The sequence below is a fragment of the Nycticebus coucang genome, chromosome 19 (assembly GCF_027406575.1).
Source record: "Nycticebus coucang isolate mNycCou1 chromosome 19, mNycCou1.pri, whole genome shotgun sequence".
Taxonomy (NCBI): domain Eukaryota; kingdom Metazoa; phylum Chordata; class Mammalia; order Primates; family Lorisidae; genus Nycticebus; species Nycticebus coucang.
In genome coordinates, this window is record NC_069798.1 from 58,620,203 (window position 1) to 58,642,435 (window position 22,233).

A 22,233-nucleotide genomic window follows, 5' to 3' on the forward strand; every position below is an offset into this window, starting at 1 on the left:
GTTTCAGTTTCTATCCTAGCAGATTTAATTACCGAAGGACCTTACGTGATTCCTTCATTTATTAATTTAACAAATAATTTTCTACAGCATGCCAGGCGATCAGCTGTTCACTTGTTCACCCTTTAATGAAGTTACTCAGCATCTGCTCTTGCTGCTGCACTGCACGTAGGATGTGCGGGGAGCAGCAGTTTCTGCTCGCTGAAGTCACAGTCTAACGGAACGAATAAATAAGCAGGTGATTATAACAAGGGACATCTAATTCCAACAGGAGTTGGAGTAGAATTTGAAGTGAGTTCAGTCTTAAAAGGAATAAGGCAGGTTTTGCCAGGTAAAAGGCAAGAAATGTTCGTGCAGATTTTACCAGGTAAAAGGAAGACTGTTCTGTCACCGAGAGCAGCAAATGAGAGCAGGCCCCAAACAAGAGCTGTGGTCTCTCTGACTGGGCTGGACATGGAATGTGAGGAAGCAAGTGGTGAAATAGGAAGGAAGGGCCTTCTTGGACATCCTGAGGAGTTTGGTGGCAGGTTGAAGAGCAACTGGGAGCAGCAGAGAGACTAAAGCTGGAGTGAGAGTGGACAGTAGACAAACCACACTGATGGTTGAGGGGAGGGCATCTAGTGATGCCAGACCCCAAGCACACTACAGTATAGCCGAGCCCAGGGGTGAGGGGGAATGGGCTGCAGATGGGCCAGGGTGCAGGCCAGGGCAGTAGCACTCCATGAAGGGGAATGGCTGCTGTGAATCAAAGATTCCGTTGGAGAAGCCTCAGGGAGCAGATGGGCCTGGGCTGGTATCCTAGAAGCATCATCTCTAACATCTACCTTACAACCTCCAGCTTTATCTTTGTACATCAATACCCTGCAAACTCAATTCATAATTTGTTAATTTAGAGAATGAGCTATTTTATATTTGTAGAACTCTGAAAGTTTAAATCTTTAGATAATATTTTTAGAAGTTCCTGTTAATTTCGTAAAATTCAGTATTGCTGTAGAATGTCTTTAATTCTTCACCCAAGGCTTTCTCTGAGCCCTGAATTTGTTTCTGTCAATGATTTATACCCTAAATTACCCACACTTAGTAGTCCTACAGCTCTTGATCCATTACTATCCAGTAGATTGTATGTGTATTTATCCCCACACACTGAAAGGCATTCTACCTCAAGTAGGTTGTCTTACTATGCTGAATGTACTGAATATGCTGGCAGCATGACCCATTACTAACAGTATTATCACGGTTCTTCATTAAAGTTTGGTTAACTGTTTATGCAGCCATCATTTATAATTGAAAAACAAACCGAAAAGGAACCTAACGTGCGCAATGTGTTCAGCACACCCCCAGGTGAAGACTCAGCTACAACTGGAAGTTGACCTTAGAATTGAAAACTATGTAACCCAAACATTTGTACCCTCATATTAATTTGAAATTAAAAAAAAAAAGAAATGATACTCTGGTTTCTCTTCAAATCGTAAAAATCTTTTGCCTTTTACTAAAAAAAAAAAAAAAAAAGAAATGAAAAAAGAGATGAAGCTTGTCTATTATTATTGTATAGGTTAAGTGAAGTGTATGGAGCTATTAAAGGTGATGATGTCAGGCCATGCAGGCTGCTATATCAAAGCACTTTAGACTTGTTATTGTATGGACAACAGAAATACATTGCTTATACTTCTGGAGGTTGGGAAGTCCAAGATCAAGGTGCCAGCCTATTTGGTCTTTTGAGAGCCTGTTCCTCATAGACAGTCTCTTTATGTGTTCTCACTTGACAGGAGGAGCGAGCAAGCTCCACTGGGCCTCTTTTGTAGGGTCACTAATCCCATTCACGAGTGCAAAGCCCTTACGACCTACTAACCTGCCCCCCCCCCCGCCCAGACTGCCCCTCTTAATACTATCATCATATTGGGGATTAAGTTTCAACACATGAACTTTGGTGATAAACCAACATTCAGACCATAGCAGTGGAAATGAAGATGAGGAAAAAATGGTTGCAATAGAGTGATGGAAGAGTAAGTGAAATGTAATGAAAGTGTACCTTCATTTATGATTTTTAAAGACTTTTAAAAAATATCAACAATAAGGCTACAAGGGGTAAAAGAAAACCTCAGAATGCTAACACTCATTGTGTTAGGGTAGTAGTTTTAAGGGTAAGTTTTCTGAACTTTTACGTTTGCCCAACATTTTATGGGCAGTGTGGTTATGATGCTCTTAAAATGTAATTATTTAAAATGTCAATATAATTGTATGTCATTGCTACTATTTACAAGCAACAACATGAAACATTTTGGGTATTATAGTACGAAGCATTGTTTTTTTGAAGTCTATTGAAAATGTATTTCTCCAAAAGTACGGGTTTTCATTTTACCCAGTCTCCACCCCTCCTCAATCCCCAACAAATTCCTTAAGAATTTTTCCAAATGAAAGGAAGATTTTGTCCTCTTTCAAGATCTTGAAATTATTGAATACAATTCGCCTTTAAGCCAGCGGTTCTCAACCTGTGGGTCACAACCCACAGGAACTGTATTAAAGGGTTGTGGCATTAGGTGGTTGAGAACCACCAATTTTTTTAAATTCTAATAAGGTGCTAGCTAACTCAAGCCGGACAACTGAATGCTTCCACCCTGTTCTATCTGACCATGGAGTCCACAGCCCTGGCATGTTGCTTTCTCTTGTGTGTGGTGAGCCTTCTCCACCCAGTTCTGCAGCTCCTCTTTTTGCCTCATTTAAGCTATAATTGGTTTGTGAGAGGGGAGATAGTCCCATTTACTACGTATAATTTTTATTCTAATCAGCATGCTGACCCCTCTGTGGTGGTTTTTCAGGCTAAATTAGGCAGGACCTGTTGGGAGAGTCCAGGTGTTCATACCTGAGGGCTGCATCCATGCCTGATTTGGCCTTTTCCTCCTTGCCCCCAATAGGCAGGCCCACCTGGTAGTCTGCCCTTTACCACCACTTCTTATTTAGCTTCTTTTGAAGTGTCTTCTCATTTGGGTATGTGTTTCCTGCTTTTTTCTTACTTTGCATGTTTTTCTGTTGTTTTTGTTTTGTCTTAAGAAAGCCCCTTGCATTTCATTCCAGTGTTTGAGCTATAGCTCTCATGGCCACAGCAGGCACAGATTTGGTGAGCAGTAAGAGAAAGAAACTTCAGCCAGGCACGGTGGCTCATGGGTATAATCCTAGCACTTTGGGGAGGCCAAGGTGGGTGGATTGCTTGAGCTCAGGAGTTTGAGACCAGCCTGAGCAAGAGCGAAACCCTGTCTCTAAAAAATAAAAATAGCCAAGCGTTGTGGCAGGCTCCCAGCTAGTCAGCAAGAAAATCATTTGAGTCCAAGAGTTTGAGTTTGCTGTGAACTGTGATGCCCTGGCACTTTACCAAGGATGACAAAGTGAGACTGTGTCTCAAGAAAAAAAAAAACAACAACAACCTCCCGTCCTCAGGCTCTTTCAGTTAACATGCTTAATATTAGTAAATGTAGAGGTGAACTTAATGGGAAAGGTAGGGAGAGTAAAGAGCATAGATTTTCTCTGTTACTCAAAAAAGTAAAAAATTTTACTGCATTTAGCAAAATTTGTTTTAAATGTTTATGGCAAAGTAAAAGACAAGTTTTTTGCGTTTGACCAGTATATTATAGGGACTTAATATAATTGATTTGCCTGCAAAGGGTAGGAGTAGAGAGCTACCTAAAGAACTTCTTTAGATCGTGTCTCTTTCCTGTTTGCTCTTGTTCCTTCAGTGTGTGGACCTGAGCTGTAATGAGCTAAGTGAAGTCACTTTACCAGAAAGCCTGCCTCCCAAACTGCAAGAACTAGACCTGACTGGAAACCCTCGCCTTGTCCTCGATCACAAAACCCTGGAACTCCTGAAGTGAGTATTCGGTAAAGCACTGTTCTATCATCATCATCATTCACTGGCAGTGGGACTTAAAACTTAGTAAAAGCACAAAACAGAAAATAGGAAGCATCGTTCAACTTGTGGTCCACATCTACACACATAACAAGATGTAGAGAATGAACAGCCAGGATGCACACTTAATTCTCAGTAGTTACTGATGACATGGTTGTGACGCTTAACACAAACGTTAAGATGTGGTAGCCAGCCGGATTTTGAAAGAGAGAAATATGTAAATAAAATTAACAATTTGGTGATAAAATCCAGATTATTTAAACAAAACTAGGAATGTGGAGTAGATACTGTTAACGTTCTCGTTGTGTTTTGGGGAGTAGTTCATTGATACCATTTTCTTGGTATTGATAAAGAATTACAGGTTAAAATTTGCTATAAACATTAAAGTTTACCTCAGTAGAAAAGATATATTTATAAGAGTGTACATCACAGGGCGGCACCTGTGGCTCAGAGGGTAGGGCACCGGACCCATATACCGAGGGTTGTGGGTTCAAATCCAGCCCCAGCCAAACTGCAACAACAAAAAAAAAAAGGAGTGTACAGGGCGGCGCCTGTGGCTCAGTCGGTGAGGCGCCAACCCCATATACCAAGGGTGACAGATTCAAACCCGGCCCCAGCCAAACTGCAACCAAAAAATAGCCGGGCGTTGTGGCGGGCGCCTGTAGTCCCAGCTACTTGGGAGGCTGAGGCAGAGAATCGCTTAAGCCCAGGAGTTGGAGGTTGCTGTGAGCTGTGTGAGGCCACGGCACTCTACCGAGGGCCATAAAGTGAGACTCTGTCTCTACACACACACACAAAAGAGGAGTGTACATCACAGAACTCTAAATGTCTCTCAGTAGAATTAAACAAATTATGCTCCGTAATTGAATATTACACATCCCTCAGAAACGGTGGTATAGAATTGTATTACTGCCTTGGAAGAGCTCTATAGTGCAATACGTGAAAAGTAATTTTTATAGTAGAATTTCATTTTTTTTTTTTACAAATTAAATTAATGTGCATTGGGGTATACGTGCATGAGTGTGTACACACATACCTAAAAAATGCCTGAAGGTGGGGAACAAAATGTTAAAATAGTGTTATTCTCTGGATAATAGGATTATGGGTGCTCTTTATTGTCTTTTTTTTTTTTTTTTTTGTAGAGACAGAGTCTCACTTTATCGCCCTCAGTAGAGTGCCGTGGCCTCACACAGCTCACAGCAACCTCCAACTCCTGGGCCTAGGCGATTCTCCTGCCTCAGCCTCCCGAGTAGCTGGGACTACAGGCGCCCGCCACAACGCCCAGCTATTTTTTTTGTTGCAATTCGGCCGGGGCCGGGTTTGAACCCGCCACCCTCGGTATATGGGGCCAGCGCCCTGCTCACTGAGCCACAGGCGCCGCCCTATTGTCTTCTTTAAACTTACCTGAATTTTCAGGATTTTTTGTCGTGTATCAGCAACAGTCTGAATTGAGCTTATGTGGATCATGCTCTCAGATTTGTAAATAATTAGCATCAGTCAATGAAATCACAACACTCAATATAAAAATGTCAACCTTCTGTTCAGCATCTAGAAGCTTGTGGGTTCTTAGTAACTCAAGAATTTCCATCTATTATTTGCTTCTGGAGGGTTATCATGTGGAATTGAGTGTCAGCTCCCAGACTCAGTTAAAGATGAACGAGAGTGAACTTTCAGAGCACCTCAGAGAGCTGCTGAGCCACCGTGTGTTCAGCTGGGCAGAGAAGAGAAATTGCTGCTTTACTGGAAAGGATTATTGAGGCAGGAGGGAGCGTAGGGAATTTTTTCTTTAATAATCAGGCTGGAAATAATTATTTCTTTGAATATTCTGTGTTCTGTAAATATTACAAACGTCTTTAGAAATTAGCCTGCACTTTTCCCTAGAATTCAGAAAGGTAACTTTAAGGTATGCATTGTTTACCATTTTAGATGAATAATATTGAGCACCAGACCATATGGAGAGCAAATGATGGAGGACTGGTTTTTTGTTTTTTTTTTTTTTTTTCATAGAGACAGAGTCTCACTTTATGGCCCTTGGTAGAATGCCCTGGCCTCACACAGCTCACAGCAACCTCCAACTCCTGGGCTTAAGCGATTCTCTTGCCTCAGCTTCCCTAGTAGCTGGGACTTCAGGTGCCCGCCACAACGCCCGGCTATTTTTTGGTTGCAGTTTGGCCGGGGCCGGGTTTGAACCCGCCACCCTTGGTATATGGGGCCGGCGCCCTACCGACTGAGCCACAGGCGCCGCCAGAGGACTGGTTTTTATTAATGCCTGTCTTTTATTGATAGGATCAAAATGTTGAAGGAGGATTTATAGCTATAGCTTTACTGTAAAACGAGGTATTAACTTGAGTTGGGGATTTTCTGTTGACACTATGATTTATATGTTTTTTCAGCTTTTTAGATTATGAGAGAAAGTGAATGTTTGCTAGTAATTCAGAATAGAAACATTTCTATAACCATATATTTTTAAATTTCAGAGAAATTCTCACAAGTTATTTTTAGAATCAAATTGAGTACTAGTTAGATATTAATTTACTTCTTTTGAGTTATAACTGGCTCCTAGGAAGGATATATAGTATTTGTTAGGTTCTTGTGGTCATGATTTAGGTGTCAAGTTATCAAAAGATGATTTTATTCATATATTATGAATGTTATATATGAATACATATGAATTTTATTCATATTATATATATAATCTCTTGACAACCCGACACACACATATATATTTTTTTCTCTTGTTTAAATAATGAGAGGGATCCTGTTGGCAATTTATGAGTAAGCAGAATTTATTTCACCATGTGGTAGCCAGCTTTTTAACAGACTACATGTCTGTTTGGGGGCACTAAATGCTTTCTAGTAGGCTGATTTTTAAGAAACCCCATTTGAGAGTTTATCCTTTTAATATTTCTATTTGGGGTCCTGTTGGGCCATTTATGGCATATGAGGGCTGAGGTGAGGTAAGAACTTAAGTCTCTCAGGTTAAATATATGTAGTTAACTTGTAATTTATTAAATCTCATTAGCTTTGTAATTTTACATGTACATTTTATGAAATTAGTCTCAGCCAAGTTGCTGTCCATATGAGGAGAGAATTGGAAGCTCCAGGGAATAGGAAGTCCTTGATAATGTTTGAAATATTTGAAGGGGTTATGTGGACAGAAACTGGATTTGGAGACGAATATTGTAGAATTTTCTCATATCACCTGAACACAATATAATTGTGGCTAAGGCTTTGTTCTTTTCAAGTCTGAGTTTTGAGGTGTAAGAATATATACCCCAAAGTATTACTTAAATTTTGCTTTTTCATGCCAAGACTGAGAGCCGTTCTTTTCATTCCCAGGAGAGAGCAGCCATTGAGTGTGTGAAAGCCTCTAATACGTGTTTTGTAATGCTAAGAAAAACTAATTCATGCTCAGTGTATATGCCCCCGGGTTTTCATTATGGTGATAGCTGGTTCTTGTTGTGATAAATACTTCAGACACATTAAATAGTTAGTAGGAAATAAGTACAGCATGCTTAGCAGGTGTTTTTCTTTTCTGTAATAAAGGTAGCAATTTGTACATGTTTGGTTTTAATAATTCCTGTTCTCCCCCTGTCTCTCTTGTTAGTAATATCCGCTGTTTCAAGATTGACCAGCCTTCAGCAGGAGACACATCCGGAGCACCGGCTGTTTGGAGCCACGGTTACACTGAAGCTTCGGGGGTGAAAAACAAGTAAGTTGGATGGAACTTTGGAGTGAGAATTGCCTCCTGCCTGCCTCACTTCTTTAGCGGGGATAGAAACCCAGGGTTATAGCATACATTTTTCTCATGTAAAATTTCTTTGAGTACATTTCCCCAAAATGAGGATCCCTTATGTTTGAACATTAAGCTAAGCCCCTGTTTGGTATCATATAAACTCCCTTTGTGAGAGATGTCGCTAGGATACAATGTAATTGAAACGTTATATCTATATAAGACTTCAGTATTTGGAGAAGGCCTAAGTATTGAAATGCATCCCTGCTCCTTTGAAAAGCCCCTTTCTCTTTCTCTGCAGCCTATTTACTAAGCGGAACAGGGATAGCATCAAAAGAAAAGTAGCTCTGATTGTCTGTATTCAAGATCACTCATGTTACTGACAGTGGGGCTAGTTTTACAATCTAAATTAGCTTGGTAGGAACTTGATGTCTGTTCCCTGTAATGTCACCTGCTTGTCTTGCCACCAGGACTGGTCCATCTTAATTTGTTTTTCTTCCCTATTTTCACCAACCACCCCTCTCTTAGATACAAACGTTGATTTTCCTGAGAAAAATAACAAGCTCTTCAGGCTTGCTCGCATGTACTAGAAAGGTGAAGAATACTATAAATTAGAATAGTTATTATTTAATTAGCTAAGGTACAAGAACACAGAGTGTTGAGACTAGGGACAGAACAGAAAGTGGAGGAAGATCTAATAATAACTAAGATGAGTATTCAACCCTGGGTGCACATAAGAATCAGTCAGGGAAGGAAAATTTTTTAAATCCCCTAGCTTAGACTCATTGAGTCAGAACATTTTAAAATCTCCCCAGATGTCACTAATGTGTATCTAGGACTGAGAACCACTGTCTAGCTAAAACCTTTCATGCAAAACTTAAGGTGGAGTTGTGGCTGCCATGCTGACTGCTTTTCTTCAGGATAAAAAGCAGCATCTGCTCAAATTTCGGATCTGGTACATTGATCCTTTCCTCTTTCCCTGAGGTGTGATTTGGCCTTGTGCTAGCTAGAGAAGGGGTAGCCTCCCACGTCAACACCTCTGTTCCATTTGCTCAGTAAAGGCAGAACAACCAGAGGAGACCTGCTCATTTCTGCATCCGCATGGGTTCTGGTTACTGCCTTATTTCTATATGCTTTGCATTGTGTGCCTTTATATTGGGGAAGAGGGGAGTTAATATATTCTCCAAAGCACTCCAAAGTTCCTTTTTGGAGATGATTACTATTTAGGCCTTGTGTCAGGTGGCACCTGTGGCTCAAAGGAGTAGGGCACCAGCCCCATATACTGGAGGTGGCAGGTTCAGACCTGGCCCTAGCCAAAATAAACTGCAAAAAAAAAAAAAGGGCCTTGTGTCTTGCTTTATTTAATTTTTATTTATTTATTTATTTATTTATTGACAGAGTCTCACTTTGTCACCCTAGGTAGAGTGCCTTGGCATCATAGCTCATAGCAACCTCACAAGAGGGCTCAAGTGATCCTCTTGCCTCAGCCTTCCGAGTACCTGGGACTATAGGCGTCTGCCACAACGCCGGGTTATTTTTAGAGATGTGGTCTTGCTCTGGCTCAGGCTGGTCTTAAATTCCTGAGCTCAAGCAAATCTACCTGCCTCGGCCTCCCAGAGTGCTAGGATTACTGGCTTGAGCCACCACACCCAGCCTGACCTTATGTCTCAACATGCTTTGTAATGCTCATAAAAACTAATTCATGCTTGAGCGGTGCCCGAAGCTCAGTAAGTAGGGTGCTGGCTACATACACCAAGGCTGGTGGGTTCGAACCCAGCCGGGCCAGCTAAAACACCAAAGACAACTGTAACCAAAAAATAGCTGGGCATTGTGGTAGATGTCTGTAGTCCCAGCTACTTGGGAGGCTGAGGCAAGAGAATCGCTTATGCCCAAGATTTTGAGGTTGCTGTGATGCCACAGCACTCTACCGAGGGCGACATAATGAGATTCTGTCTCAAAAAAAAAAAACAACACTAATTCATGCTTGGTATTCTGATTCCAGAACAATGATGTGAAATCCAAGATTGGTTTTTAAATAGCTCTAGATATTAGAATTTATTATCTATTCTTACATATTAAATGAATCCATTAGCCAATTAGATCTGTTAACCTTTTTGCATAATTTCTCCTTCCACAATAACTGTTTTAAAAACTCTTATTATATTTTTCAAGTATAACATATGTACAGAAAAGTGCATAAATACAACTCTGTGAGCTGTCCTAAACTGAGCACACTTGCAGACCACCACCTGGATCAACAGACAGAAGATGAACGGCACCCACTGGCCTCACTTGCTGTCTGCCACTTGCTTCTATAACCTTCAATTTTGCTAGTAGAAGTTTATCTAGGTTTTTTTTTTTTTTTCAATTTTTTGGTGTTATTATTGTTTGTGTTGTATTATAGATAAAGGAGTCATGTAAACAAAGAACGTGCTGCTTGCTGTCTTGAAGGAAGGGGGGAACTGCAGTTGTCCCTGCCTTTAAATCTCAATAGGTGTCTCTTCTCCTCTCTCCCTCCTTCCTTTTCCCTGGGGAGCAGTGTTGCCTTCCTGGCAGGTCATTTCAGATCCTGTGGGGAAATCCAAGAAGGGACTGCAATTTGATAGCCTGTGCTTTTCCTTAGACTAAAAAAACAAACAGGAAACTTCAGCAGAAAAGAAATCCTAAAAATGATTGCAATTGTACTTAAAAAAAATCACATATTACTGTATTTTTTTCTCTTTCACACTACCTCATTCTGACTAGCAAGGTGATCTTACAGAAGAAAGAATTGTAAGATGATTAAAAATTTAACTTTACTGCACATTGCCATGTAATTCTGGATGACTTGTTTTTCTTGATAAATGGAGGCAAAAATTTCAAAGTACTGAGATAAGAGCCAGACTGCCTGGCTTTGAATCTGTGCTCTATAGTTATCGCTATGAGGGCCAGTTTCTCAATCTTTTTTAAAAGAGATAGAGATAAAAGCTAAAGTTTAATTTCCTCATCTATAAAATGAGAAAAAAATACTATTTGTCCTCGTGGGGTTGTTACAGGGTCATATGAGTTATGTGTGTGATGAACTTAGAACAATGTGTGCCATGTAGTAAACCCTGTTTAAGAGCTGAATATTATTATTAATGATGATGGTCATTACCATTATTATTTATCTCTGAAAATCCTTAAGGTCAGGGATTATATTTTCAAGTTCATATCGCTGGTATCAAGCCATGATACCTAGCAGGTACTTGATAATTTTATATATATATATAGTAAGAAGTTATAATCTATATTCCTTAGTGTACAGTTCTGCAAATTGTTTTGTTTTTTAAACAGCATACATTCTCACATTTTTGGAGGTAGGAAAGTATACTCAAATGACCGGGAAGTGGGCAGGGAAGGTGGAAAGGATGGACAGCTACATAGGTAGGTAGATCTGCACGTTTTGATGAAAGAATATCATCGTGCAACAGCCACCACCACAATCGAGTTATAAACCAGTTCCATTGCTCCCTAAAGTTGGGAGCCCCCGTGCCCTTTTTTGTTGATTCTTCTCCCCAGCCCCAGTTCCTGGCAAGTCCTGATCTATTTTGTATCCCAATAATTTTGCCTTTTCCAGAATGTCATTTAAATGAAATTATATAATATATAACCATCTCAGTCTGACTTCTTTCACTTAGCATAATGCATTTGAGATTAATATGTGTTGTTACATGAGTTGGTAGTTTGTTTCTTTTTACTCATTTTTATTGCTAAGTAGCATTACATTGCATGGATGTATTATGGTTTATTTTATCCATTCATCATTTGAAGGGTATTTAGATTGCTCTGAGTTTTTAGCTATTAAGGATAAAAATGCTACAGATTGCAAATAGTTATATATAGGTTTTTGTATAAATATATGTTTTTGTTAAATGCTTAAGGGTAGCTTGTTGGCTCATATGGTAAGTTTATATTTACTTTTATTAGAAACTACTAATCTGCTTTCCAAGGTGTCCATACTGTTTACTCTTTTTACTTTTAAATTTGCCTCCTTACATTTAAAATGGATTTCTTGAAGGCACCATGTAGTTAGGTCTTGTTTTTTTATTCAATCTAAATTTTCTGTCTTTTGGGGCATGAAATTATTGAGATGGTTAAGTTTCCAGGGGTGTCCAATCTTTTTTTCTTTCCTGTACATCAGAAAAGTAAGAGTTATCTTGGTCCACATAAAATACACAAATACTAACGAAAGCCGATTAGCCAAAAAAAAAAAAAAGGTCTGTGCATAGTTTTCCTGATGTCTGACACCACAGGTAAGCAAAAAAGTCATGAGAAACTCAACACGCGGGCTGCAGGTTGGGCACCCTGGTTTAGACCTTCTAACTTAGTATTGTTTTCTTAGTGTCATCAGTTCATCATCTTATTTTTCCTCTTTTTCTTTATTCTTTTGGATCAAGTATTTTTTGATTTCTTTTTTTTTTTTTTTTTTTTGGAGACAGTCTCACTCTATGATACTGGGTAGAGAGCCAAGGTGTCATAGCTCACATCAACCTTAAACTCTTGGGCTCAAATGATCCTCTGACCTCAGACTCCTGAATAGCTGGGACTACAGGCATGAGCCACTGAACCCAGCTCAAAATTTTTCTATTTTTGGTCGAGATAGGGTCTCCCCCTCTTGCTGAGGCTGGTCTGAAACTTCTGAGCTCAGGTGATCCACCTGTCTTGCCCTTCCAGAGTGCTGGGATTAGAGGTGTGAGCCATTGCCCCAGACTATGATTTTTTAAAAATCCATTCTTATTAGTTCTACTTTGTCTGTGGTTTGTTAAGGGTTTATACAATCATTCATTAGCTCGTTACAATTTACCTTCAAGTAATGCTTCACATGTGAGAACCTTGCAGATAATGTGCTTCTGCTCCTCTTATTCTAGTCTTTGTGCTGCTGTTGTCATATGTTTTACTCCCACATTTGTAATAAACTCCAATCCACTGTTGTTATTTTGATTTTACTGAGTTATTTTCTAAACCAGTGTTTCTCAATTTCAATACTGTTAACATTTTGAGCCAGCTAATTCTTTGTTGTTGAAGGCCAGAGGAGAGGCCAGTCATGCACATTGTAGGATGCTTAGCAGCCCCGGCCTCTACCCTCTAGGTGCCAAAAGTCCTGACCCCTCAATCTTGACAGTAAAAATGTCCCCTGGGGGCAAAACCACCCCTACTGAGAACCACGATTCTAAAGTGATTTTTAAAAGAAGGACATTTTTATGCTTACGCACCTATTTGTCATTTCCACGTGTTTCACTCTTTCATGCAGGTTCAGGTTTCCATCTGGTATCATTTTCTTCTGCCTCAAGGATTTCCTGTTACAATTTGTATAGTGTCAGTCTTCTGGTGGTAAATTCTTGTATTTGTGTGTACAAAATGTCTTTATTTCACCTTAGCTTTTCAAAGCTATTTTTATTGGTTTAAAAATCCATGTTGTTTTCTAGTTTTTTTTCCATCTGTACTTTACAGATGTTGCTCCTCTGCCTTGGTGTGATGTCCAATGAGGAGTCTGCTGTCATTCATGTCCTGTGTCCCCCACTCCCGCCTTTGCTCTTGGCTTTTAGCAGTTTGTTTCAATGTGCCTCAGTTAGGTTTGTTCCATTTTCCTCGGCTTGCAGTTTGTTGATCATTTACATCCCTCTCTCCTCTTTAAAGAATCTGATTCTCTGTACACTCATCACTTGCTAACACCCTACCTTTTTTTGTTTGTTTGTTTTTTCCTGGTCTAGTTTGCTCTCTTTGTTTCATTTTTTATAGTTTCTGGGACACAGCTAAATTACATGGAAGCTGTTTGATTCTTTGGAGCTGGGGCAGGGAGAGTCTCTGCAACTCCCAGCATTTGCTGGGGCAGCTCTGCCCCTCCAGTACTCTGTCTCTGAGCTCCCAGGTGCAGGGAACTCTGTGTAGGGAGACCTGAGCTCTGTGCAGGGAGACCACAGGCTCTGCCTGGACCTTTTCCCCAGGAGTGAGCTGGGCAGGCATCAGGCTCTCCTGGGGACCATCAGCCTCTGCTGCTTACTGCCCAGCTGTCTGAACACTGTTGGTTTTTCTTTCTTCTGACTTTTTAAAAAATTGTTTGAGGCTTTTCATATATGTTTTATGTATTTTCCCAGTGTTTTAGTTATCACTCTATTTTGGCCAGATGTGGAAGTTTTCCTTAATTGTTTAATTGAATTAACGTGAAGGTATGGATTCATCATCTTGAATGAAAATCTGTCTTTCCCATGTCTCTTATTCCCCATTCACTACCATTTAAAAATAAACTCATGAGCAGAGCAGGGTGGAGGAAGGCATGTGCAAAGCATAGTGTGTGTTCCTCGTTCTCCTCTGCTCATAGACACTGGCAGGTTCAAATTAGCTGGGCTCAGTTTACCTATTCTCAGTCTTACTGGAGCCACGAAGAAAAGAGACAACAATGGACAGGAAAAATAGAGTTGAGCTGGACATGAAGCAGGCAAGCTGAGCAGACTCAGCATAGAAGCATTCTCGCTTTGCAGGTTGTGTGTTGCAGCCCTGTCAGTGAATAACTTCTGTGACAACCGGGAAGCCCTGTATGGTGTGTTCGATGGGGACCGCAACGTGGAGGTGCCCTACCTTCTCCAGTGCACCATGAGTGACATTCTGGCTGAAGAGCTGCAAAAAACAAAAAATGAAGAGGAATACATGGTCAATACATTCATTGTCATGCAAAGGTGAGACTTATCCTGCTGTGTTGTCTCCCTCTGTGAGTGTTTGCCTTCTGGTTAGAAAAGTAGGTGCCCAGTGGTCTCCAGGCATGTTCTTGAGTGTGGTGTTGCCCAGGCACTGGCACTCAACAAATACCTCAGTCGAGATATTCTGGTGTTTATACAACTTGCAGAAGGAGTCAGTAGCAGGGATTTAGTTTCTCTGAAATCCAGACCTTACCAGTCTGTATAGATTGCAGATTTTCACCAGATTGTTTGCAACACCCTCCTTCTCCCCAGATGACTTGAGCCCCACAGGCTTTTTGGACCTTCCAGTGGGTGGGCCACTTTTTGAAATGGACTATTTCTATCTCAGCTTGTTGACCCTTATGAAATACGGTCACTGATTTGAGATAGTTCAAACCTTTGTGAAATTGAGATGGTCAGATTTTAGGGTAGGAGTTAAATCAGTCTTTATATACTGTCCTTTCCCCCTTATTAAATGTTCACAGTGGTGTTATTAGCAGAATGCTAGGCCTTTGCCTGGAGCTTCCCCTTGCAACAGAGCCTTAGAGGTCACTCTAAAATTGTGGAATATTGTTTGTAACTCTTAGGGCTGAGTGTTAGAGGGATTCTCTCATCCAAAGAATTGTTTATTTATGACACCTTACTGGCTTTACAGGCTGTAAAAGAAATGCCTGTTTATAAATACTGCACTGCAGACTTGTCCTCATGTGGGGCCCAGAGTGGCACGTGCACTAGCCCTCTAGAGGTCATGAGAGCAATGATATTCTTCTCTCCCTGGATAAGCTACCAAAGGAAGTAGCTTTGTGACAGGGGTAAGAAAGTGTCTGCTGAGGATTGATGATTGGAGCAGCCTTTGGAGTTGTCCCCCGTGGTTCCTCTCAAAGACCTTGGGGAAGCAGGCCCAGTGTCGGTCCTGGTGACTAGACTCCCTGTCTTGTAGATTCTTAGCGAGCGTGTACAGTTACAGTGGGGCAGTGGTAGTAGCTCCTGCTGAGTGAGTCCTTACTATATACTTGTCAGTGTTTTAATTTTTACCATTTAGGTAATGTTGCTATTCTTATTTTACTGATGAGGAACTAAAGTGCAGAGAGGTGAAGCGAAAGGTCCTGAGAGCCTGTTGTTGGTGCAGCCAGGATTTGACCTTGGGCAATAAGACTCCAGAGAATGTTCTAACTACCAAGCACATTGACTTTTCTGTTTTCATGATCTTTTCATCCTAGGAAAAAAGCAGACGTGTATCACGCACAGAGACATGTGCATATGCACACAGACCCTTCACAACCCCCTCAGAGGCCTGTCTTTTAGGGACCCTCAAGCTCTGGCTAAGAATTAAAAACTGAGAACCCTGAACTATTTACTAGCTGTACTTTTGACATATCATTGTGCCTATGAAAGCTACCTTAGAAGGGCCTAGAGCCACATCTGGTCCTGAATGTCTACAAGTTATTTAGAGACCTAGATTGTAGCCCCTTCTCCAGAGTCTTCAGTAAGCCCGTTACTTCCCCTGTTTGGGGAACAGGGTTCGGGATATACGGTGAGTGCTGTGGCCTTTGGGGACCTGTGTGTTCTCTGTGAACACTCTCATAGTGTGCACCAGTAGGCAGCGCTGGTTTCCTTTGCTATTCTTGCCAATTGCTTGCCTTAGACACATGACAGGAGCTCCCAGTGCCTGAAGGTCTGCCCTCATAAAACAAGGGAGGCTGCTTTTCTGAACATCTTTGCTCCTGTGCCACTTGGGACTTGTGATGGGAGTTCTTTGACTCGTTTGATTGTCACATTTTGCAGGTGCTTCTGTATTCAGTGAGTCTATGGATTAATAATAGTTATGAATAAAAGGGTACTTCACAAGCATTTGATATTTGATTACTAGAATGTCATTTCTCTGAATTTTCTAGAATAGACAGTGTGTTTTGTGACATCCAATTCCAGGGGCTCTTCTCCTTCAAGAAGTTGGACAGTGTGTGCTTTCATGACAGGGCTGAGTTGAGTCCATGGGTTCTGTCTCCTGGCCCTGGTCCTGTCCAGTGTGCCACTTCCTGTCGAGTTAACAAAACCGGCATGTGATGGGTTACATTTGAGTTTTCACCCCCTCTGTTTGTGTTCTAGGAAACTTGGAACTGCTGGGCAGAAGCTTGGAGGAGCAGCTGTCCTTTGTCACATCAAGCATGACCCTGTGGACCCAGGAGGATCCTTCACCTTGACCTCCGCTAATGTGGGCAAGTGCCAATCAGTTCTCTGTCGAAATGGACAGCCACTGCCTCTGTCCAGATCTTATGTCATGAGCTGTGAAGAAGAACTGAAGAGAATTAAACAGCACAAGGCCATTATCACCGAGGTGAGGAGAGGGATTTTCCTCCAGTGGGGAGGAGAGGGCCAGGGCATGGCAGAAACCAGCTGGGGAGCATTCGCCTGCAAAGAACATTTTTGAACTTTTGACTTAGAATTCCAAATCCCATGTCACAAGCAGATTCCTGGCATGTCTGTATAGAAGAGCACCACACATTCACTTCCTGAGTGCTGAGCGCTCTGTGGGCATGATCACATTGACCCTTGTTGCCACCGGTTCTGTGGTTGGGGGCTCTACCCAGAGATCACACTGCTGGTTTTCATACCTTAGCTTTGCCACCTGCACCTGAGACCTTTACACCTCTCTGTGCCTCAGTCTTCTCATCTGGAAGGGGGTAATGGTACCTGCTCTATCTTAACAAGGCTAGTTTGACTGAGAAACTATAAATGTCTGCGTACGTGTTCATACCTCATGTTCCATTTGAGTAATGCAGTGAGTGGTTATCCCCATGGGACATCTGGCAAGGTATGGAGACATTTTTGTTTATACAGCTAGGGCAAAGAGCAATATTGGCACATAGTGGGCAGAGGCCAGGTATGCTGGTGAACATCCTGCAACTCACAGGGCAGTTCCACAAAAAACTCATCTGCCCCATATGTCAATAGTGCCCCTGTTGAGAAACCGTGGAGTAAATCTACACTGTGAGAAGATTAATTATCAGAAAAAATTTCTATAAAGGCCCCCAGAGTTCTCCATTCACTAATTGATTATATCTGCAGTGTCCTGAGAAAATGTGGAGATACCTCAGTGATCCCACAGTACACACCTGCCTTCAAGAAGTTTCTAGTCTTGTATTGTTAATAAAACCCACATCTAGCTCAAGGTAGACCCTGTGAAAGTTTCTAGTCCAGTAGAGGAAAAGACTGATTCCAGATAGGCTTTGATAAGAGTTCTAAGGAAGTCATAAGAAAGAAAGACACAGAAAGGCTCGAGGTACACCCTGGGATTGAGTGGAAATGAGTCTGTATGTAGATTTTAGTTCTCTGCCTATTCCAGGAGAGAGAGGGTTAAAATGGACATTAAGTTGGGGAGCAGAATCTGGTGTCCAGAATGCATAGAATTGAATGTCCACCATTACACCAACATGATTGGAAGGTTATGTAAGCAAATCACAGTTTTGTACATCAAGCTTCTCTTATTTTCTGTGTCTCTGTGTTTTTCCTCACTTGTATGTATTGCTCAATACTCAACAATGAGGTTTGGTTTTGTTTGTGTTTTGCAGGTCTACCTTGAAGCACCCAAAAAGTGCTTCACACAAAGCCATTGGTTCTGATGGATATATATCCAAAGGGGAGGGCAGCACAGCAAGGGTAGTTTTTGCCAAAGTTCATGCTTTGGGGACAGATTTCACCAGTAGAATCAAGGACATTTAAAATTGTTTTAGGGCTTGGCACCTGTGGCTCAAGCGGCTAAGGCGCCAGCCACATATGCCTAAGCTGGTGGGTTTGAATCCAGCCCCGGCTCGCCAAATAACAATGACGGCTGCAACCAAAAAATAGCCAGGCGTTGTGGTGGGCGCCTATAGTCCCAACTACTTGGGAGGCAGAGGCAGGAGAATTGCTTGAGCCTAGGAGTTGGAGGTTGCTGTGAGCTGTAGATGCTACAGCACTCTACCACCCAGGACGACAGCTTGAGGCTCTGTCTCAAAAATAATAATAATAATAATAAAATAGTTTTGGAAGCCCCTACCTCTGTCTTACTAATTTTCCTTCTAGGAAAGTTGCTTGCTTGTGAGTGGCATGACCAGGTTATGTGAAGAGTTTGGAAAGCCCATCCCCTCACCCCCAACAGAACAAGCAGAAACCTTGCAAAATTCCTTTCGAAACCTTGCAAAATTCCAAAGAAAGGAAGGTGGCAGGATTGGAAAGGAAGTAGAGGTTCTTAGAAGAGGCACGTGCTCATCCTAGACATGCACTGAGTCTTACGGAGCCTTCTCTGGAAGGAAGTGTTCAGCCAGTATGCACAGAGGCGCATGATGGACCTGAGACCCAAACTCAGGGAAGAAGGAACAGAGCAGATACACAGGGTAAAAAGAAATTCAGGTCTTGTTGCCGGCAAATGGTCTGAAACTTTGGCCACTGATTTAAAAGGCAGGAGCCAGGCTGAAGTAAAGCCAGTAGACTTTGCCTTGTCCTTTTGCCACCAAGTAATCAAGTTCAAGGAAATTGTAAGATTGTCACTTCTTTAGCATGTGCCTCTCTAAACATGAACATTCCTCACCAGCTAGTCACACCAGTATTTTCTCCACTATTTAAGTACTTCCAGTGTTTGTCCCCTCTTCTGGAACTTCAGACACAACCACCACTCATCCATGTACTGTTGGAGAGGAATGATTTGAGGCTGTTATCTGGAAGGGTCCCTGCCTTTTGCATCTTTGCTCAGGCCTGACTTGTTTCAGAAGGGCTTTACCTGGGTTTGCAGGAGGAGCCATTCAGCTGTGCTCACTGTGTAAGGCTAAACTTAGGCTTGCTTTAGAGAAGTGACGGGACTTACTACCTAGCACAAACGTGGACCCACTAAAGCGAATAACCAAAATCTTTTCCTTTTGTCCCAGTTGCTCCTCACCTGCCCAGGCCCACCACCCCAGGGATTCTGATGACAGTGTAGGGACTGCTCATTAGAGGGTGGGCATGTCATCCTGTGTGGGCCACACAGCACCTTCCCTGCAGTCCCCCAGTTGGGTGGCCCAGAGGGAAGCTGCACAGTGCTCCCAGTGCTCTGTTAACTGTTTGGAACCCTTCTTCCTCCAGGATGGCAAGGTGAACGGAGTGACTGAGTCCACACGCATCCTGGGCTATACTTTCCTGCACCCCAGTGTGGTGCCTCGTCCCCACGTACAGTCCGTGCTCCTGACCCCTCGGGACGAGTTCTTCATCCTGGGAAGTAAGGGGCTATGGGACAGCCTGTCCATCGAGGAGGCTGTGGAGGCTGTGCGTAATGTGCCTGACGCACTGGCTGCTGCCAAGAAACTGTGCACCCTGGCCCAAAGCTATGGCTGCCATGACAGCATCAGCGCCGTGGTGGTGCAGCTCAGTGTCACTGAGGACAGCTTCTGTTGCTGCGAGCTCAGCACCGGTGGGACCGTGCCTCCACCCAGCCCTGGCATCTTCCCTCCTTCGGTCAACATGGTGATCAAGGATCGGCCCTCTGATGGGCTGGGCGTGCCATCCTCCAGCAGTGGCATGGCTTCTGAGATCAGCAGCGAGCTCTCCACCTCTGAGATGAGCAGTGAGGTCGGGTCCACAGCCTCTGACGAGCCCCCGCCTGGGGCCCTAAATGAGAGCAGCCCCGCCTGCCCCAGTGAGCAGCGCTGCATGCTGCACCCGCTCTGTCTATCCAACTCCTTCCAGCGCCAGCTGTCCAGTGCCACCTTCTCCAGCGCCTTCTCTGACAATGGCCTTGACAGTGATGACGAGGAACCCATTGAGGGTGTCTTCACCAATGGCAGCCGGGTGGAGGTAGAAGTGGACATCCACTGCAGCCGGGCCAAGGAGAGGGAGAAACAGCAGCACCTGCTCCAGGTGCCAGCAGAGGCCAGTGACGAGGGCATTGTCATCAGTGCCAACGAGGATGAGCCCGGTCTGTCCAGGAAGGTAGACTTTTCTGCTTTAGGGACCACTGGGCGCCGGAGGCCTAATGGCTCTGTCGCACCCCAGGAGAGGAGCCACAATGTGATAGAGGTAGCTGCCGATGCACCTCTTCGAAAGCCGGGAGGCTATTTTGCTGCCCCAGCTCAGCCAGATCCTGATGATCATTTTATCATCCCTCCAGAGCTGGAAGAGGAAGTGAAAGAAATCATGAAACATCACCAGGAGCTGCAGCAGCCACAGCCCCAGTTACAGCCGCCATCACAGCGGCACTACCAGGTGGACCAGCTACCAGACTGTTACGACACACCACTATGACCAGCCTGGGCGCTATTTCCAAAATAAACTAACCAAGAAAGACTAGGTTGCAAGAGTCTCCCAGGCTCACATTAAACCAGGGGTTAGTTACTCCACGTCCTTATCCCTGACACTGTCCCAGCCCGCCTTTGCAGCTAATCTGTAGGTTCTCCTTCTGTTGGTTATTTTTTTTAAATATCACTTTTCTTCCTAGTGATGTTTTATCAATATGATTTAAATTTGTTAACTTTTCCCCCTAACATATCAGATATGTAAAGACAAAGAAGAAAAGGTTTAATATATTACAGAGAAACAGTTAATGATAATGTAATATTTTTTAAAATGGCTTTTTGTTTGGAGGGCAGGGTGGGTTGCCATTGCTAAATGATTTATTAATATTGTAATTCTGTAATTCTTGGGGGGCTTTTTTTGTCTTGAAAATGATAGACATTTGTAGAATATGGAGACTAACTCCTAGGAGTTGCTTTACTCTGTCAGGTGACTTAAGTCACTGGGATTCACTAATTTTCTCTGAGAGAACAGTTGATTGAGAAATTTCTATTGTAAATAGCTCAGTGTTGTATAGTGATGCTTAAAATGTTTTGTAGTCTTGGCACAAGGACACAAGCCTAAATAACTGACTTTTCTCTTCCTCCCCTTTAAGGAGCCCCTGTCCACCCTCACCTCACAATTCACCTTACTTCATCTAATGAGAAGGCAGAGCAGCTGGGGGTTTCTGTCCAAAGGAGGCAAATCACAGAACCTGTACCCACAGAGCCCTGAACCTGTTTTCCTCTCTCCTGTCCTTAGCCTCCTGACTCTGTAGACACTTTCTAATTGTGTTCCTTACTGCTGCCACAATCAGCATGGTTGAATAGCATTCCATTAGACCATTTACATACCCAGAGTTATATTAAAGCAGAATGCACAAATGGACATGTCATAATTTTTGTTACAATAAATACAAAATTTATAAGTATTGGACCCATCTGCTTTTGTCTCAGCAGCCAGATGTGTCTTACAGATAATCACATCAGCTTGGGTTTGAAATAAAGGGATGGAATATTGGGGTTATCAGATATTTCTGACTTGGGTATTTTTTAAAAGGGAAAAACACCCAATATGTTAACCTACATTGAATAAGGTAGTAAAATTACCTTTATGGCTAGCAGTATAAAATAACTGATCTTACAGCCTCTATAGTTGTTATTATTATGTAGGATAGATGTTAAAAGGGGAATAGATAGACGTTGCATAGAAGAGATCCCAGGAACACTTATCCGACAGTTTTCCCAGGGGCCCGTGGATCACACAAACAAGTTAATACTGCTTTTATTTGACGAGTGAGGAAATGAAGAGGTGGTTGGCTCACTTTCCAACACGAGCAGAAGTCACACGGGCACAGTGGGGTGCACTTAAGAGCAGAAGTGTTCTGAGCTGACCCAACCAGTCTACAGACTCCATCTCCCACACGCACCTCACTCCCAGCCTGTGTGTGTGGACGATACCATTGGTCGTCTTCACCTCACATGGACCAACTTTCTATGTGGAACTATCTTCCTTCAGGTCAGCGGTTCTCAAGCTGTGGGTTGCCACCCACAGGAACTGTATTAAAGGGTTGAGGCATTAGGAAGTTTGAGAACTACTGCTTCAGGTGGTCCCTGGCTCATTCAGTGACT

General features: G+C 42.6%; 1 protein-coding gene across 1 annotated transcript in view; it reads left to right on the forward strand.

The window, feature by feature from the left end:
- Positions 1–21,618, forward strand: part of PHLPP1 (PH domain and leucine rich repeat protein phosphatase 1) — a 259,504-nt gene extending 237,886 nt beyond the window's left edge. Inside the window, exons 13-17 of the mRNA XM_053572056.1 lie at positions 3,726–3,856; positions 7,503–7,607; positions 14,129–14,323; positions 16,430–16,658; positions 19,421–21,618. Of these exons, the coding sequence (XP_053428031.1) occupies positions 3,726–3,856; positions 7,503–7,607; positions 14,129–14,323; positions 16,430–16,658; positions 19,421–20,575 (1,815 nt within the window). The 3' untranslated portion in view covers positions 20,576–21,618. The remainder of the gene's footprint in view (positions 1–3,725; positions 3,857–7,502; positions 7,608–14,128; positions 14,324–16,429; positions 16,659–19,420) is intronic.
- The last annotated feature ends 615 nt before the right edge of the window (positions 21,619–22,233 follow it).